Below are 20,803 nucleotides of genomic sequence, written 5' to 3'. Positions count from 1 at the left end.
TGGAACAGGTAGTCAGTCCTAAATGGATATAAGGAGACCAGGCAGCAAATAACACAGGTAAGACCTGAAAATTTTAAAATGGCAAATAATTCTTTTATTTTAAATTAAGCAATTGAGGTTAATAGGAAAGCATTTTCATTTTGGAAAGCTGTACTTTATTCTTTATTTGATGTGACATTTCTGAGTGTATCCCTATGTCTAAAGTTGGAGCTTTTAATTAGCATATACTTTAATGCTATTAAATAGTTTAACCATACCACACAGAAATTCATTCAGTTGACTATGTAGTACAATTAGGATTAGAGACAAGGTTATTTACTCAGGGAATTCATTTAATAAAAAGGCTTAGGACCAAATGAAATTTCATGTGGGTAATCTCTATTTATATTCAGGATTACTAGCATATATAGAACACCTAACATTTATATTTGGCCACTCATTATAGGATAAAGGTGATTTTATAAGTGAGCAGAAATTGGTGGGGCAATTACTACCCACCTAGAAAAATTAAGAATATATCCATATCTTATACCACATACAAAAATAAATCTCAGATCAAAGTTCTACATGTGGAAAGCTGAATTTTAAACCTTTCGTAAGAAGATATAAACAAATGTGTTTATATCATCAGAGTAGGCAAGGAGCTCTCAAACAAGATACAAATAAAAAAGCAAAGATCACATAGGAAAGGACTGACAAATCTGGCTCTAGCTGGGCCCAGGCATCTTCATCTATAAAATGGCAACGCTTCCTGCCCTCGGTATGTTGCATCATTATGAAGATCAAATAAGACGACAGGAGAAGTGAGGAATAAAGAATAAAAGTAAAATTTTAAAGAATGAAAAGCATAATATTCAAGTATATAAACCACAGAAAAAAAACTTACCGTAAATACTATCTTATAATACAGGGAAAAAAAACTGATAATGTGAAGCTATTCTTTTAACCTCCTTAATAATTTAGGGTTAAGTGTGTTCTTCACCTGTCTTAAATTCCTTACCATAAGTAAAGATCTCAGCAACATTATCTGAATCCGCCTGGTTCCCAAATCCCTAAAATATACAAAATAGTGGTATTATCTTATTAATAGGAATTAACTTCATTTCCTTAGATTATTATTTATTGATTTTAAAACTCTATTCATATTAGCTATATAGAGTTTATTTTCATACTAGCTAAAGTCAAGGCTCACTTTATACTCTAAAGTAAATTTCACATGAATTAAAGGGTTATATGTTAAAAAATAAATCAAATTTGAACAAAGAAAATTAAAAAGCTATTGGCTCTCAAAGGAAACAGACCTCTACACGTAATGACATGAAAAGTCAGTTGTATGAATATACAACAAAACAACCTCAATTAAAAGATATTATAAACTGGAGAACAGATCTATTGCAAATATAATTGACAAACATAATATCTATTTAACATATATTAATAAGCAGGTAAGAATGTGCCTAAATAATTCTAATATAAATAGTTCTTCAAAAAAGAATTAACAAATGAAGAAAGGGTTCTCTAATTAATGGCCAAATAAATATAAGTCAAATAAGAGTATCATTTCCTTATTAAATTAGCAACATACAAACATATTTACAAACTAAGGCTTTAGTATGTTGTAAAATCAAAGCAAATCTATAAAATGAGGGGAGGGGGCCAAGACATAGGATCTTTAAAATAACTTTCAGTTCTAGAACTCTAGAAATAAGTAAACATTCCTTCCACAGTGACAAACTTGAAACTTTACCCTAAATAATCTACATATATAGAAAATGCCCAGGCTGAATAGACCTTCCACCTAGCCAATATAAGAAAATTCGAGAATTTATGATATACTGAAAACTGATTCTAAAAGCATGCAATGTTTTTTTTGTTTTTTAATTTTTATTGGAGTATGGTTGCTTTACAATGTTGTGTTAGCCTCCACTGCACAACAAAACGAATCAGCCATACGTATACAGATATCCCCTCCCTTTTGGACCTCCCTCCCATTTAGGTTACCACAGGGCATTAGTACAGTTCCCTGTGCTATACAGTATGTTCCCATCAGTTGTCTATTTTATACACAGTATCAATAATGTGTATGTGTCAACCCCAGTCTCCCAAATCCTCCCACCCAAGCATGCAATGTTGATTCAACTGCTTAGCAATCTAGTGCCATAACAACACCACAGGACTTTTATTACTGAGTAAAAAGACAAAACATTTTACAGATTTAAGATAAAATTTAATATAAGATTAAATTCAACTTTACAGTTTGAGAACACAGAACTACATACACATACCCTAGTTGACTGATATCCAAAGTATGGGTGGATGTTCCAAAGACAGGTACTTTCCCCATAATGAACATCATGATTTCTGACCTCTGATAATCTGGTAGGTTACTTCCAAAAAATCCTATAAAAATATTAAGATAAATTTAAGATAAATTTTGCGAACGGAAAAGTTTATTTTTCCATATAATAAAAAATCATAATAGATTTTTAACCACAGCTTTCAATATGTGGTAAAATAATGTCTTTGAGCTACATATAAGTCTAAAGATATTATAATTTCTTTGGTAAAAATCATTTAATGATGTACATTATAAGATGTGCATAATGGACTAATACTTAGATTAAGATAAATGTTTGAAAGTCTTTTGCGTACAGTTAACAGTGGCAAATCATCAATTTGAATTGACCAGAGTTTTAGAGAAAGGAAAAAAAAAACTTTTGGTAGTATTTCTGATGAAACCCTTGTTCCCATTTTGTAAGCCTAAATTCCTGTTCTAGCAAGAAAGTCAATAATTAGGCCACTACTTTGGCTTCCCCAGGATTGTTGAAATGTTCTAGAATGCCATTATAATGAGCCAGGTTTACAGTCTAACACTGTGGGTTAATTCAGTATTAATTCAATATACATAATTCAAATTATTTACTTATTTGTCATTTTTCTCAAGAACTCTTGGGTATTGTGCACATTTTGAATTTATCTGTTATAGCTTTGGAAAGTTTACTTCCTCGTCACAGAAGACTTAGGACACTTAATAATCACTTACTCAAACTTTTAACACTGTTGTTTCTTTGAAAGATCAGAACAGGTATTAAAACCTGGCTATTTTATGATCATTTCTTAAAATGCAACATAATCATTACAGAAACCTACATTTTCAATATTTCTTTAAGAGTAAATTAGTTTTTCAACTTAACTCTTCAGCCTGTATTACTGGAGTTAATAATCTCTTTCTATAAATTCAAATTGTTCTATTTATCATTTTGATTAGATCTAGGGGTAAAACTCATTTCTCTTTATAACATACTCTAGCAATCAAACATCTCATGATCTGAACATTATTCAATCAGCATAAAGTATATTATTCTACCTAACACTTGAGCACATATTTATGGGGTAGGAAGCTACTTTGTATTTGTATCCTTACAGCAACAAATAATAGTACCTTATGAATCTAGGTACTATTATTTGTGTCAGTTTCGTCTTGTGGAAATTAGGATAAGAGAGGTTAGGAATTCATACAAGAAATTACACAGCTAACACTAAGACCTGAGGTGAGATCTATTCACATTTCCAAAGCCTATGTGTGTTATTATTACTCTCTGCTTCCTCTCTATAAGGTATTTTCAACTTTCCAAGAACCCAATTAGATATGTTCCTCATCACTGTGCAAAACTGGTTGCTGATTTTCTGTTCCAAGCAAGCTGGTCATTAACCACAAAGATGGAAATTTTCCAACAAGTCAACTGTGAGGACAGACAGAAAGTTAACTCATTCTCTATTCCCATTGTTTGTATTTGAACTGCTGAACAGAAGTGCTAATGAGCCTCCCCAAAAGAGCAGAGCATTATTTTAAAAGAGCGAGCTTGGCCAACCGCCTCCTGTCTTCAAGTGCAAAAGCTACAGCAGCCCTGTTCTGTGTCCCACCGATATTCACATGACCTGATAAAGAAAGAATACTGAGAACTTCTGAAAGAAAATATTGAGGAAAGCAGAAGTGTGATTTAAATAAAAGTCTTATTCACTGTGCCACACTGCATTGTTTTTCTCTCATGTTTTAATTTTCACGTTATTCTGAATGTGTTATGTCACAGAAATATTGCTTGTCTGTGGTATATACATTTTATAACAACATACTTGAGAAACAATAAATTAAATACTCTAGAGTAAAACAGTGACACTGAATTAACTAGAAGTCACTATAGCAATTTAAATTAATTCTCTGAAAACAAGACTAGCTGATTTGATATACCATCTTAAAATATCACAGACACCCTGGGCCTTTGCCCTAATGAGGACAATTTCTATGCACATGATGAGATTGTGATTAGGTGAAACTGAGGTACTACCCCAAGCAGATCAACCAAAGGCGTCCACAAGGTAGGAGTCACGTGCATCAAGAAGCCCAAGCATATGGCCTGGTGTTAAGCTCAATACGTTCAATAAAAAGGTGCTGAATGTGGATGCGTAATGCATGTATGCATATCCGTAAAACTTTAGAAATAAACAAAGGAAAACTCTGTATTAAATATTCCAAAGGACTATTATAAACAAGTCGCCCATAGGTAGGATATTACTCAAATAAAAGGCATAAACTGAGCTCCAGAATAAATTTATATGACTCTATTATTAGTAGAAACTATTAGCAACCACTAGAGATTAGGTACTAAACCCAAGAATACAACTCAATTTGGAAATTACCCTAGAAATCATACAGTTACATTAAAATATGATCTGGATACTCTAAAGAAAATATTGCAAGAGGAGGGTTAAAGTAGGAAGAGTTTGATTGCTTTAATTCGTATTTATATACAGTCTGATCATTTAATTTCCCAAAAAATTCCCCATGGCTTGCTTTCTTTCTTTTTTTTTTTTTTTAAGTAAGCTCTTTACCCTTTTACCCTTTGTGTGTGTGAGGGGAGGGGGAAGCATATGATAGTAAAGCCTGAGTATCAGTACCCAGATCCTGGTCTCTAGCGCCTTTCCCCACTAAAAGGAACCACAGCTCCTTAGAGAAATGACTGATTCTAGGATTGGGGCAGGAAGTATAAAATGAACCTAAGGCTGTGCTTAAAAGAAATGTGGGGGGATATTACAAAGATATAGAAAATAGGGGCTCCACTGGCCAAATCTGGAACAGTTTGACCACCAAAATAATAATAATAATTTAATAAATACAGAATAAATTATGAAGATAAAAATATAAATCCATGAGCTCATACCACTGTATTTAAATAGATAAACACATGTATTCCTACATACATAAGTAGGGAGAAAAAGGGCTCTTGCTTACAATGAACCCTGAGTGCCAAGTTGATAACCATCATTTTGTAACCATCATGGTAAAGACTCTGATTCAGCTAAGAATTTTGAATGGTTGCTACATCTAGGGGGTAGTTTGGATGGAGAGCAGAATATCTGCACGGCCTAAAAGTATCTTCTCAGAGATTGTTTATTATTTGCAAGGGGGAAAATGGAAACTGTGCAGCAGAGAAATAGAACAATACTTTGCGTGATCAAAACTAACATCACCAGCGAGAAGTTGGTGTACTTCTCCGAATGGGATAATCTGAGAAGAACACTATCACTTACGTAGTATCCAGCCAGGAACCCATAACCTGAATTTAATCATGAGGAAAGAGCAGACAAACCCATGTGAGGATATTTTTTTTTTTAAGTAAGGGGTCAGGGGGACCTATAGTCTTAAAAAATGCCCATATCATAAAAGGGAAATGTTCTAAACTAAAGGAACCAAAGAAACATCACAACTAAATGCAACTAAATGATCCTAGACTGGATGCTGGACCTAAGGAAAAACACGCTATAAAGGACATTATCAGGTCAAATGACAAAACTGAAATATGAAAGTCTGACTAAAGTACTGTATCAAAGTTAAATTTACTGATTTGATAACTGTACTCTGGTTATGTAAGAGTACTCTGGTTTATTCTTTGGAAAAATAATCTGTAGTAAAGAGCCATGCACTTACCATCCAGTGGTTAGGGAAAAAATGTAGATGTGTATATGTATGTATCTATGTCTCTCTATATGTATATATTTATATATGTGCTTATGTGTGTATATCTATATCTATACATACACACACAGAGAAATGGAGAAAGGGATGGAGAAAGGCAGACAGAGAGAGAAAGGAAATGATAAAGTAAATGACATAAAATATTAATAGATGAATCTGGGTGAAGGGTATATACAGTGTTCTTTGTCGTATTCTTATGTTTGTTTATTTTCCAAACAGAAAGTTCTTTTAAAAGTCTAAGCTATCATTCACCTTTGACTAATGTCCCGTAAGAGACAAGTACCTTCTGTGAGGGCTTTCTGAATTGCTGTTTTCCAGAATAATTTGAAAAGTGAAATGTACTCACCTATTGTTTGGATGATAGCATTCTGCACAATCTTCTCATCACTGTCTTTGGAACTTGTGTTTAAGTTGGCACTGCTTATAGATTCTCCCTGTAAATCATGTGCTTCAAATTCAACACTGAGACGCAGATGTTTCAATAGGGTGTTAAAGACTTCCAGCACTGTGGGTCCTGCAAATGAACCCTGATGTAAGCAGATACATTCTTCTGGTAACGTACACTCAAATCCAATCCTCGTACTTCTCAACAGAGATTTCTGCATATTTTCTAAGTACTTGGAAATACTTCATAATTTATGAACTAACTAGCACATTAAAAAAGTAAATGAGAAATACCTAAATAAGAAAGTCTCCTAGCTATTCCAACAAACATTTACTGGGCATCTCTGAGCAAATCACTGTTTGAATCCTTGGTACAAACCACACAAAATGTGTATATTCATATAAAGATTACCAAAAACTTTCCATCTATCTAATCTTGTCTACTCAGAATAATGTGTACAGTATTGGGATAACCTGACTGTTGGGTCAAAATCCAGAGAACTATAATATAGCTCACTGTGGCCTAAGAAAGTTATTTGGCATCTTTTGAGGCTGAAGAAGAAAGAATTTTGCCTCAATTATTAGACAGAAACTAGCCAATTTATCACATTCAGATAAACTAACTATGCTCTCTGTTTTTAGTACTATAAATACTCTGCCTGTGTTTCTGGCACTGCATCTATCACGCTATACTTTAATCAGTGTTTTTATTTCTGCCTCCTACTCTAGATTCCAACTTTCTCCAGGACAGGCAGCCACGTTCAAATGCTTCTTTGAATGTACGGAACCGAAAACATAGCAACCTCACACCTAATAGATATTAGCAGGTGAGACGATTCAGTCAATGCATCATCTGTGTTTCACTTCATATTTCAAGTTAACTCTTCAATTAAGTAACCTGCTTCCATCTCTTTGAGATAAGTTATGAGTAATGACAAGTCCATATCCAAAATGCCCACTCTCATTTGACACTGAGTGAATATTAGAATATTTCAGCAGCTAATGTACAGTTCCACTTTCATTTTGAAGCAAAGAAACCATAACTAGATTTTTCTCCTAACTTCAGTAATTTTATTAGGGACCCTTCCATTCTTCTAATCCCATGTGAGTGAAAAAGCATGATGTCTGACCTGTCCCTTCTCCTTGTTACCCCTCTAGTCAGTCAGTTATCAAATCCTGCTGGCTTTACGTTCCCATTTCTACTGCTGCCATCAAGGTCAAGTTCTTTCTCTGTGCCTACAATGGTGACAACCACCTGTGACTTCTAATGTGTCCTACGCTTTGCAGCCAGATGCATTACTCTATAACACATCTCTGATGAAGGGTACAGTAAATCTTTAACTCGTGTCAGTCCACTGTAGAATGACACCCGTGGCCTGGCCACAAGTGGAACTTTAAGCCGCTTCTCGGGCTTCCCCCACACTACCACCATACGTCCTCGTCAAACGGGCTACATAATACTTCCCTCCTGTTGATCCATTTTCCCTCCCTTCTCTGGACCCTGGTTTTCTTATGCTATGTGATCAAATTCTGCCTTGTACTACAGTGTAGGTAAAGTCATCTAACTCCAAGTAAACCATAACTTTCTTGAATTTGTACCCTCCCAATGTTTAGCATATAACTAACTGGTATTCAAGAATCTTTATTGGAAAAAAGGAGGAAGGGAAGAAGAGAATGATCTGGAGGGAAGTGTTTAACTGTAACTAAGGAAGTCTGACAACAGTCATGTGAACCTAACATTTCAAGAGAAATTAGAGCACATTTAAAAACATAGCAAATATTTTCGAAGAGTTTTCCACACATTGCTATTCCTACTGAAAAAGAAAATTCTGAAAAAGGTTAATGAATTTTTTTTGTGGGGTGGTGCTGGCACTCACCTATGGAACCTTTAGCAGCAATGGCAACAGCCTCTAACAGAACCTGAATAATACCTGCTCGAACTCGTGGAGAATCTTTTTTACGAGCATCAAGGTGTCCTAGAATCTCCTGGATCACATGGTGAGAATACTGAGCCTAAAAGAACAAAATAGTGTAAAAATATATGAACAATTACATGCATCCTGGCAGAATTCATAAGAATGATAAACCATGTGACACTTAATGGAACAATATGTAGCCATTAGAAACCGTTCTTTTTAAGAATAAATAGGGATACCAGAAAATATTTACGATATCCTGAGTGAAAGAAAGTAAGTTGTAAAATACTACGTTAAATAAAATTCTGTTTTTTAAAAAGTATATAAGACTGGAATTATATATGCCTACATATTAACACTGGTCATCTGAGAGGGAGATTTAGGAGAAATTTTTACTCTCTTTGTACCTCTCTGTAATTTCACAAAGAATATTTATACACTCCTATAACTTGATAATAGGACAAAATGTTGTTAAAAAACAGACAGATTATGACATTTATAGTACTTCTCTCTTACCCAACCAGATACATACTATTTCTTATCATGGACATCTAACAATGCTAAACAGTCAAAACTCTCATCTAATCAAAAGCCACTACCAAAATTAAGGTCTTAACAATGTGTACCTGATGAAATTTCCTGATCAGGGCCAGCTAGTTTAATGTTTTATGGACAGAGGTTGAAATATTACCTAAGAATGATTCTTATATCAATTTTATAGTAAATGGCAATTAAAACAATCAAATCTATCAGAAGTTTTGACTGTATCAGGATAGTCTTATTAAACAGAAACTCCCATTCTGGTGGGTACTACCATGTAATTTTTGATTAATGGACCTCAAAAAACATATGGTGCGCTTAAAGCTCCTTCTAAAGCAATGCTGTGGACCAGAAGTCATTTCTCAGACATTTTATCAACAAATATTTATTGATTCCTTCAGTTTCTTCAACTTTGTAATTTACTTTACTTTTTGTAAAAAACAATTTCATCTAGTAACTAAATCTGAATGAGGAAGGCAAATGAAGAAATACAAGGCTACTGAAAACCAGGGGAACAGCCTTAATTATGTCCACAGATGGCCAGATCAACTTCTCACCTACTAAACTAAAATTAAATTAAAAGTTCTCATCAAAGGGGAAAGAAAATGTGCAACTATGTGAGGTGATGGATCTTGAGAAAACTTATTATGGTTATCATTTTGCAATGTTGTATACCTTAATCTTATATAATGTTATATGTCAATTATAATCTCAATAAAACTGGGAAAAAATTTTTTTAAATTATCCTTCCACACCCAAACCAGCTTTATAATAACTACCATGCATTGAAAACCTACATTATGCTAGGCATGCTATAGTAACCTAAACTTAATGTTTAATTTAGACCAAAAGCTCTAGAACAGAATGACCAGAATTTGAATCCTTACATTCTACCTGTGTACCCTTGAGTGAGGTGCCTGACCTCTCTAAAGGTCAGTTTTCTGATCCGTAAAAATGGAGATAATAACAATATCTACTTCATAAAATAAGGAGGATTAATGAGATAAAGCATATACATAAGGTTACTAGCATATTTAGAGGTATAGCCAGCACTTGATAAATGGTACCTTCTATCTCAATATAAAAATGAACCATTCAATGAATTCATTAACATTTCCTTCTCAGAAATGAGGAAATTGAAGCTCAGAGAGGCTAAATAATTTGCCCAAGTTCTATGCAACTAGTAAACAGCAGATCTAAGATGAAAATCCTGGTATGACCTATACTAAAAGCTGTACTGCTTCTTACTACCTTATCTCCTTTAAATTAATGATGATTTTTTAGGGCATTAAAAATGTAGATAGTGTTAAAAAATAAAGACCTAAAATCCCACTTGAATTAAGAGCTAACTGGGTCTGTTCAAGTTTTAAGAAAACCAAGGCTGTCCTCTGCAGTAGATGAGAGTGCCTCGTCAGGTGCCTCAATGCATAAAGACTATAAATATCAATTCTAATACCAGTTTATCATAAAATATAAATGCTCAGTAATGTATTTAATAAATGCACAATAAAGATTGTCATCATAAAATCATTTAGTTCTTTTTAATTAGATATTTTTTCATCTTGGCAAATAAGAATAAAAGCGGTAAATAAAGATAAATGAGACGAAGAACTAAATTAAGAACACGTCTTATCTCCTACATCGTTCTCTATCTCTGTCTGAGGACATGCTTATCGACACAGAACTAAAATTACTTATATATAAATATAACAGTTAACCAATCCTTACCTGAATGGAATACATTATAACTTTAAAGCAGTGAACTGCAAATTCATTGGGATCCCATAGTCTGTGATGATCTAAATGCCTGTAAATTAACAGTAAGAAAATTCCTTTAAGAGTTCCTTATTTTTGTTACACTTTCTCCTCTAGAACCCTCAACAATAAGCAAAGCCTACCAATCAAAATAATATTATCTAAAAGAAAGTCAATGTTTCCATTTCCACAACAACTGCCAAATCCTTTCATAAAACAGTAACAATAAAAGACTAGAATACACACACACACACACACACACACACACACACACACACACACACACATATACATACATATACATATATATATGATTTTTCAATACCAACATGAGCTGGCAAGAAAGAAAAGTCCCTCAGTCCAGACTCCACAAGAAGGTGAGAATCTGGAGAGGTAAGTATACATTGAAGCCAGCAGTTGTCTTAGGCACATCTTCAGATCTCTGGTAGCTGATAGCTAGTGGTTTAAAGGGTTGTACACACAGGAGACTGGAGACAAAGTTTAGGGTCCACCCAGGAAAGGTGGCTATCAGATCAGAAACACATGCATCAATTCAAGCCTTAAAAGACGACACCTTCAGTGAATCTGGGGGAATGTTCTATGTTGTAGAAGACTGTCAAAAAGCTTGTATGTGTTGGCCTTGGCTCTGAGAAGAATCACAAAAATGAAAGTCTCTCTGAAGAATTCAACCATACACCTAGCACCCAGGCTCTCATCTTGGTTGACAGAATTCACAAGTATCATCTTGGTTGACAGAGTTCACAAGTATCTATGTGGCTCAAAAAAACTGAAGATAAGAATGTAGTTCAAAGTGGTGCCTGGATAACACTGCATCCATGCCTTCAGCAGAAGCAAAATAAAGCCTCTCATGGAGTATACACCATTAATCCAAGCCTCAAAGAATTCTCACAAATAAAGGTACAATGAATATGAGCTCAAAATTAAAATTCACAGAACACACAAGGTAAAACGCCACTAGGAATGCCAATTATCAATCAAGTTTTTAAGGACTAGGACAGTTTTATTCATGTATATATTCCCCCAAAATACCTGGTACCTTACTTGCAGAGGGCATTTAATATTTAATCAACTAATTAACTAAATAGCTAATATATAATTAACTATTTAATTAACATTTAATTAGATTAATTAACACATGATCACGAGGTAAGTCCACTAAGTTCTACATAGAAAAGAATATGGCCCACTTCCAAGTTACTCAAGTAATCAATTATAGTTAATTCGGTAGTTTCCTTCTTTTAGACTAGCTCTCTAGATTTTTAAGGCCTTATAGATTACCTCTCGGTTAACAAGATAAAAGCTGGAATTCTGATATTAAATCAGCATGTCTGGAAAAAATAAATCTGCCTTTAGTTATATTTGACATAATTTGATTAGTTCTTAGTAGCATTTTCATAAGCTCACAGAGTCTTTAAACGGTAAATCTCAACTTTTTGGTGGTGGAAGCAGTCGGGGGTGGGGTGGGGGGAATCCTTTTGAAAACACTATAATATTTCTCTGATGCTTAATTTTGCAGTTTATAGATTCTTGTAACTAAAGCTCAACTTTGAACCCAAATATCTGCCCTAAATAAAGAATTCTGGATGTTACATTTTGACTACTTTATACATGCTATAAAGACATTATTATAGTCAGGAAGGGGAAAGGACAAGGCAAATGATTAACAAAAGAAAGACTAGCAAAAATGTCCAGAAATTACACAGAATGTTATATAAATCTATCATCTGACAACTGAGTTAGAACTCAGAGGGTTTACAAGGCTTGAGAGATAACGTCTATGTGGAGAAACTCAAGGCTCACAAATGTATTCTGCTTGGAAGGCAGCATATAAGTACCAATGAGATATTTAATATTCCTGCTCTGCTGTCACTCGGTATAAGATAAAATTTAGTCAGAGAAGAGAATGCGACCTAAGGCAGTCCAGCCATGGCAAAAAGAAAGCCAAGAAACAGAAGCCAGGGAATATGAGGAACTGACCAGAAGTTAATAAAATAAGATACATCATACTTGGACATTCGTTTGTTTTAATATTTTACTGGATATATACATTTCAAGGTGTGAATAAAAACTCTAGTGAAATGATGCACATGATTGTATTTCCTATTTAAGGGGGAAAATCTAGCGAAGTGGTTGAACAAGTGCTCAAAGGGATGTTGTCTGACTCAATCCTGTACCCTTCCCACATTGCTGCACTGGCTCTATTAATAACTCACTCACGCAGGTAAGAGTATTTGTCCTCTGCAAGTAAATTACAACAGAAGGAACATAGCACAGTCACAAGTAAGCAGGGAAACACCAACTACTTACGCAAACACTGGTCTCACAGCATTATTCATGTTCCCAAAAGTCGCTCGGCCCAGCAGTTCTCTGAAGCAGTTTTCAGCCAGCATGGCGGGGTTCTCTTCTTTGTCAGCTGCTGAAGGAGAAGGAGGAGGGCCTATGCGACTGAAAAATAAAGACAAACAAATGAATGCGAGAATTCTGACACTAGTTCTGACAGTTAAACAGAACAGATTTTTACTTCTCGGAGATATTAGAATGATATTTTCTTGTTATCCCAAAATAACTTTAGAGCTTAATTCAACTTCATGAACTCAACACCTTGAAGCTAATCACATAATCTTTCAAAACTGGAGAGCTAGATTCACTTGTATAACTTGTTTCTAACTAATAGAATATCTTTTCTAAAGGCAAAATACTCAGTAGTTGCTATTTTGTTAACTTCCTACAACTTTGCTACATTTATAGCAAAATCCTAGAAAGAACAAGGTGCCCGAAGATCACCCAGTTTAACTGTAAGTGAGCAAAAATAAAATCAAGTAAAAACTATGGCACAGTCTGAATAAAAAATAAAAATTTAAAAGCTAATTAGAACATTTGTATAAGTAGGTGTCTTCAACAGACACTATTTGTTCATATTTTAAAACCTTATTTTAGATTAATGTATTCATGTGCAATAATAATTTCAAAAGAGCATGTATCTGTAGCATTGGGATAAAACCATGAGAAAACACAACTTCTTAGAAGTTGGCAACCAATGGTATCAGCATTCCTGTATCCTATTTATGCTAATCCTGTACCTCAAGAGCCATAATTATGGGGAGTCAATTCTCAACTAGCCAGGTACCTTTAGAAGAATAAATATTTTAGACAGAAAAACTAACCTCAGCTACATTGCCAAGAACAGGAAAAATACCCAAGGTGTTAAAATATATCGTTTCACATTTTAGGTTTCCAAAGCTGGAGACAATCACATCTAAGGAATCTAGCATAAATACTTGCTGTAATTGCCATAAATTCTGATAAACATGTAAGCGCTTGCAGAGTTAACCAGTTTCACCTTTTCACTTCTAGACCACTTTTATTTTGATATTGCACACATAATCATCAAAATTACAAATTAAGTTAAAATTTTAGAACTACAGAATTAAATACCTTTTAAATTTGATTTGGATTTCCCTCTTTAAACTGCAAGAATCAGGGAGATCAGCATAATAAGCCAAACTGGAGAATACTGGTTCTAAAACTTGGTTGCATAGTACCTCTGTGTAAGGCAACGAATTTGGGAGGAAAGCATGCTTATGGCATTTGAAAAAAGAGAATAAAGTACAGAATTCTAAGTTCAACAGGTTACTGGGGTGGGTGGGGGGAAGAAATCAGCATACAGCCCAAAACAATATTCCATGCCAAAATATCTTAGAAGAATAAATAAGATATAAATAGCCTAGTATTTCTGTTGAAAAATATATATACATTGAATAGTAGCTGCAATTATTATTATTTTGATTAGTACTAACTCCCTACAAAAAAGCATGCTGGATCTCTAAAGAATAACAGAAGTTCAGTTTATAATCTCTATTTCTTACACTTGGCAGCTTTAAGTAGTATTAATTCAAATAGCAATGTCGATGCCCAATAATAAGCAGAAAGTAAAGTAAAAATTTATTCTAAAAGAAATAAAAGCTTAAGTGTCTGAGTCAAAATCTGTCTGCTCAGTCTAATTTGACGACTGAAGCTGATATTTTTTCAGAAAGGATACATACTTAAACTTGCTCAAGTTTACGGGACTACTATATACATAATACTAAAGACAAACGTTCTTACTCTAGCAAGCGAGCACACATACACACACATTAAAGTAACACAGCCCCAGCCCTAACATCTTTATTCAATACCTGTCAACCTCTTCTATCTTTTGCATGTTAAACAGCAGGGATGGAACAATTTTATCCATATGCTGGGGTTCCCAAATGGTAGCCCGAAGTTCATCATTAACTGTTTTGCGAACCACACCTTGAATACCTCTGATTCCAGCAATTCGGATTCTATAAAAAAGAAGAAAAAAAACTGAGTCATGAAAAAAAGCTATTTAAACAAGTCTGCTTACTTAACTAAGAGAATGGATGTCAAATAAATAGTTATCTCGAGACAATAAACATACAATAAGTCTAAGAAATAAAAATCTCAAAAACCTAAGATGGACAGAGATATGGCAGTTCCAAAAGAGGCTTACTTTTTTTTTTAATAAATAAATTTATTTATTTATTTATTTTTGGCTGCATTGGGTCTTCATTGCTATATGCGGGCTTTCTCTAGTTGTGGTGAGCAGGGGCTACTCTTCATTGCGGTGCGTGGGCTTCTCATTGCGGTGGCTTCTCTTACTGTGGAGCACATGCCCTAGGTGCGTGGGCTCAGTACTTGTGGCTTGCGGGCTCTAGAGCGCAGGCTCAGCACTTGTGGCTTAGTTGCTCCACAGCATGTGGGATCTTCCCGGACCAGGGCTCAAACCTGTGTCCCCTGCATTGGCAGGCGGATTCTTAACCACTGTGCCACCAGGGAAGCCCGAGGCTTACTTTTAATACCATCTTTTTACAATCAACATTTAAAGTTAAAAAAGACTTTTATAGACATATTTTGTCTGTATCAGTTTTCAATAAAAAATAATTTAATCAAAGGAATTAGGTTCTCCTACATTCTCTGACATAAATCGTACCAATGTTTTCTTAGGTCAGTCTCCCAAGGCAATAGAAACAAAACCAAAAATAAACAAATGGGACCTAATCAAACTTATAAGCTTTTCACAGCAAAGGAAACCATAAACAAAACAAAAAGACAACCTATGGACTGGGAGAAAATATCTGCAAATGATGCAACTAACAAGGGCTTAATTTCCAAAATATTCGAACAGCTCATACAACTCAATAATGAAAAAACAACCCAATCAAAAAACGGGCAGAAGACCTAAACAGACATTTCTCCAAAGAAGACATACAGATGGCCAACAGGCACATGAAAAGATGCTCGACATCACTAATTATTAGAGAAACGCAAGTTACAAGTACAATGAGGTATCACCTCACACCAGTTAGAATGGGCAGCATCAAAAAGTCTACAAATAACAAATGGTGGAGAGGCAGTGGAGAAAAGAGAACCCGCCCACACTGTTGGTGGGAATGTAAATTGGTACAGCCACTATGGAAAACAGTATAGGAGCTCCTCAAAAAACTAAAAATAGAGCTGCCATATAATCCAGCAATCCCACTTCTGGGCATGTGTCTGGAGAAGACTATAATTTGAAAAGATATATGCACCCTAATGTTCAATGCAGCACTATTTACAATAGCCAAGACATGGAAACAGCCTAAATGCCCACTAACAGATGAATGGATAAAGAAGATGTGGTATATACATACCATGGAATACTCTACTCAGCCATAAAATAGAATAAAATAATAGCATTTGCAGCAACATGGACGGACCTAGAGATTATCATACTAAGTGAACTAAGAAAGAGAAAGACAAATACCATATGATGTCACTTATATGTGGAATCTAAAATACGACACAAATGAACTTATCTACAAAACAGAAACAGACTCACAGATATAGAGAACAGACTTGTGGTTGCCAAGCTGGGTGGGGAGGGATGGATGGGGAGTCTGGGATTAACAAATGCAAACTATTATATACAGAATGGATAAACAATGTGCTACTGTATAGCACAGGGAACTTTATTCAATATCCTGTGATAAACCATGATGGAAAGGAATATTAAAAAATGTATGTATAACTGAATCACTTGGCTGTACAGTAGAAATTAACACAACATTGTAAATCAACTACACTTCAGTAAAATTTTTTTAAAAAAGGTTTTCCTAAGTGGATGATAATAATTCAAACCAACGTGGACCAGATTCTCTCCCATTTCTTGCCTAGAAGTCTCAGCAGCTGAGTGAGAACAGGATTTCACTGTTCCTGAACACCCTTAATGCATCTGCAGACTTTCCATGCACTGTTTCTCCCTGAGAACCTCTCACCTCCCTTAGTCCACCTAGATGGAAGACGAGGCTGGTTCCTTAAAAGGTATGACAAAGGAGGACTATCAAAATGCAGTGCCGATAACCTGAGCCATATACATATACACATATACATCCGTGTGTCCTGATGTATATACATTACTGTGTGCATATGGGGCTTAAAATTTATCCATATTTATCCATACTGTGAGAGAATGCTGCCTTATCCTCCCTTCCCAATTCACAGCCCTCAACTTCCTCAAGCTCTTCCTCATTCTTCTTTAAAAATAAAATCTATCAGTTCAAGGATGAGAAGAAAGGTAACTAGAAAACAGTATATAAAATCTGGGGAAGAACAATCTCATGAGAAGAGCTAACACGGTAGCCCCTCTGCCCCGAAACACCTTCATTCTGGCCAAATTTGATTGTTATTTACCCTCCTTTTTTGTTACTACCTGAAATAGTCACCATTAGAAGTTTACTCAGCTTACCCAGCACTGTTTCCAAAAGCTGCGAATAGGGTTAGAGAATGGAAGATGTGGGGAAGGGGGTGATACTGCATAGAAACCCATCGGGAAGTAATGCAGACATTCAGTAGTAGCAGATGGAGCATCGGATACGGCGGTAACATGACACTGAACAGGTGAGAAAGTGAACTAGGAGACAAATCTTGCCTTTTACAAAGCTGTGTCTTATTCATGCTGCTTTCTACAACAAAAAGAAGTCTTGAAAATCTCTTCTGCAGCTATCACAAGTGGGCAAGCCTAACATTACTACAAAGGTAGTATTTGCAAGTCAAATATTTTAAGAAAATCTTAACAGTTATCAGCCCCATTTCCTACTGGCCATGCCCCCTAAGTTTTATTTGACAGTGTATTGCTAAAAAGAGGGATTTATAATAACTATCTAAGTTAGAACCTAAGAAGGAATATAAATAGTCCTGAAGAAAACCAAAAGGGCTTTTACGAAAAACGAAGCCGAAAAAAAAAATCAAGCCCTCTAAGTATCTTAAAGCATTTTAGTTTACTCATTTGTTTCACAGTGATTCAAATGAAGTGTTATTTTGGAATATCAAATGTTATATAATAAAGAATTAAGACAAAGTACCACCTTTCATTTGTGTACAGAAAATTTCAAGTTTCTTTTTTGTAAGTTGAAAAATGTTACAAAAAAATGTGTTCAAAAGACAACATTTTTCACTAGGGGGCGCTAAAACCTAAAAATCAGATACCTATGTAAAAGTTTTGAATTTTTAAAATGCATCCTTTCATAGGTACTATAACATCATAAACACTTTTCACCTACATTGGTTTATATGTGAAATTCACCACCTCAACCAAAAATTGGGAAATGCCTACGTGAACAAACTAAACAAACCAAAAAAAACCCCCATCTTCTGATTATTTTCTGTATTTTAAAGGAAAACAAAATTGTTACAACTTTGAACAAAACGTGCCATTTTATTTAGCTAATTTTTATACCTTTTTGCCCCATTAACAAGTTAATACCAGCTTCTGAGAACAGGGAACAGTTTTATAAAACATTTTTTGAATATCCTTTAGGGAGAAAAAGAGACTTTAGCAGTGATTGGGAGAAACAGGAAATTTATTACTATAAGATAGTTATAGTTATCTCTATTTTTTTATAAGGCTTTACACCCGTAATAAAGGAATAACATCAGGATCCTAAATGGCCTATAGTATACCAAGGAAAAATTATACTAACAGCATCTCAGACAGAAATAATTCTTATATCTGAAAACTATTAAATTACCGCTCAGCTTTCTTTCTCCAAGTTAAGTAACTTTTACACTTGTTTTTGTTTGTGTAAAGCAACACTGTAGCTTGCATACTTACAGCTAACTAGTTACCTTTCTGTATATTCCTTTATTTTAAAAGAAAAGTAAAAATCACAAAACATGCTCAATCTTGACTATCGACTGCTCATGACAACACTCTGAATTTGGGTTAGTTTCTTTCTGTTTAGGTGTATTATGGTAAAGCTCAAACTACATTTACCAGGGTCATTTTGAATTTAATTTTTAACTTTCATATACATGTCAATCTATCGATTGTGTTTGCAGATATAAGTATTTGATTCTAGATTATTACTAGGATGTATCTAGAAGAAATGTTTAAAAATGCCCAAATCAGTTGTCATGACCACCTCAGTCAGACAATGATCCCGTAACATACAGTCATTCATTCATTCAATTTATGTATATTCATTCAAAAAGTGCTTATTGAGAGCCGGTAATGTGCTCAGCAATATTCAAAGTACTAGTGATACAGCAGTCCTCAAAACAAAACCCTTGCCCTCCTGGAGTTCATCTTCCATAGAGGAGAGACAACAGACAAGGTATGAGAAGATAAAGCTTAACTGGGAGGGTTGATATTAATAAATAAAAGGTGGCTGAGGGAGGATTCTCATGATAAGGTGACATCTGAGCAGAAATCTGAACAAAGTGAGGTAAGGCCCAAAGACCACTCAGTCCAAAGGCCCTGGGGAGAAGTGTGCCTCATGTATTCAAGCAAGCGAGGAGACCCATGTACTAGATCAGAGTGAAAGGAAGAAGAAATGACAGGATCTAACACTGGGGTATGGTGAGCATTAAAGGGCATTCTGGGTTACAGTAAAGACTCTGCATTTTATTCTGACCAAGTTAGGAAACCACTCTCAATTTTGCTGCTCTAGTCAGTTCTTCTAACAGCAATGAAATTTGTACTTCAGGAATAAAGCATATGTTTTCCCATCTCCTTTGGTGATCATTATGTAATATATAAATACAATATTCATCAATAAATAACTCCAAGACTATAAACCATAAACCAATACGTACTCTGTTCGTGTTTCTGGATCACTATCACAGGAGTGACACATGGCACTGAAGCGAGATACAAAAAAATCATAACGTCTATGATAGGACGGTGTGTCTTCTTCAATATTTGCAAATTTGACAAACTAAAAAAATAATAAGATGTATTATCACCTTTTTGACAGTGTGGAAAAAACACATTTACTTTCATTCATTATTTGTTACATCGACAAGAAATATCCAAGTAAAAAGCAAACGAATTATGAAATATAAATGCCACATATATACGAAAGGAAGTTTTTGATAATGAACTTTACCTAATCAAGAATATAGCGTTATAAACATCAAATATAACTTTGTGATGCAGTCTCTTTTGAGTGAGCCCACTCTCCCAAGAGCTCTCATTCTAAAGCCCTTCTGCATTTCCTGGATTCTGACGGTGTTTCCATGACAACCTCAGTCAGGCCCAAACCTTCAGGGAATTTTATTTCTTAAATCTTGGGTAGGAAATCTTGACAGTTGTTACATAACACATGAATGAATAATATTTATACAAATGAGACGGGACAAGAAAAAAGGGCCCTAAACTGAAGAGAACCAACTCAATATAGCAGAAAAAATACTGAGATGGTAAAATTTATTCTACCTCTTTCCTAAAGATTAAAAAAAGAGAGAGATCCATATGTTTAGGAAATTTTAAATATCCTACATGAGTCACAGGCCTAGCCATATGATTCCTTAATATGTACTCTTTTTTTCTTATTTGCTTTCTCATTTATTCAGTAATTTATTACTTCTAAAATAGCCTAAAGCTATCCTGGAAACAAAACTAAAGTAAGCATAGAATAAATTTGAAAAAATAAAATTATGATACTAAAAGTATTTTAAATTAATTCAGCCAGAGCCAAGTCATCTGTTTTAAATTATAATTTCATGATTCATATTATCTAGAAAAAGACCACAAATACCACACCTGGTAGAGATGAAACTGACATTCATTACCTACTCTGTACCATATTCTGTACTAGGTGTTTTCACGTGA

The 20,803-nt window shown here is 34.6% G+C and overlaps 1 protein-coding gene across 3 annotated transcripts in view; it reads right to left on the bottom strand.

Annotated features, from left to right (window-relative positions):
• The window catches only part of EFR3A (EFR3 homolog A), a 181,337-nt gene that overhangs the window by 118,417 nt on the left and 42,117 nt on the right, over window positions 1–20,803 (bottom strand). For all 3 annotated transcript variants that reach the window (XR_014326874.1, XR_014326875.1, XM_082858909.1), the window contains exons 5-12: window positions 19,786–19,907; window positions 14,826–14,975; window positions 12,958–13,095; window positions 10,603–10,681; window positions 8,296–8,431; window positions 6,381–6,548; window positions 2,286–2,400; window positions 1,001–1,052 (exon numbers count right to left, since the gene is read on the bottom strand). Coding sequence is in view for 1 of the 3 variants with exons in the window: in XM_082858909.1 (XP_082715035.1) it covers window positions 1,001–1,052; window positions 2,286–2,400; window positions 6,381–6,548; window positions 8,296–8,431; window positions 10,603–10,681; window positions 12,958–13,095; window positions 14,826–14,975; window positions 19,786–19,907 (960 nt within the window). In the remaining 2 variants the exon portion in view is untranslated. The remainder of the gene's footprint in view (window positions 1–1,000; window positions 1,053–2,285; window positions 2,401–6,380; window positions 6,549–8,295; window positions 8,432–10,602; window positions 10,682–12,957; window positions 13,096–14,825; window positions 14,976–19,785; window positions 19,908–20,803) is intronic.

This window comes from Leucopleurus acutus (assembly GCF_964270905.1).
Source record: "Leucopleurus acutus genome assembly, chromosome: 17".
Lineage (NCBI taxonomy): Eukaryota > Metazoa > Chordata > Mammalia > Artiodactyla > Delphinidae > Leucopleurus > Leucopleurus acutus.
Note: the sequence above shows the minus strand (reverse complement) of the source record. Positions and strands in the feature narration are given on the sequence as shown.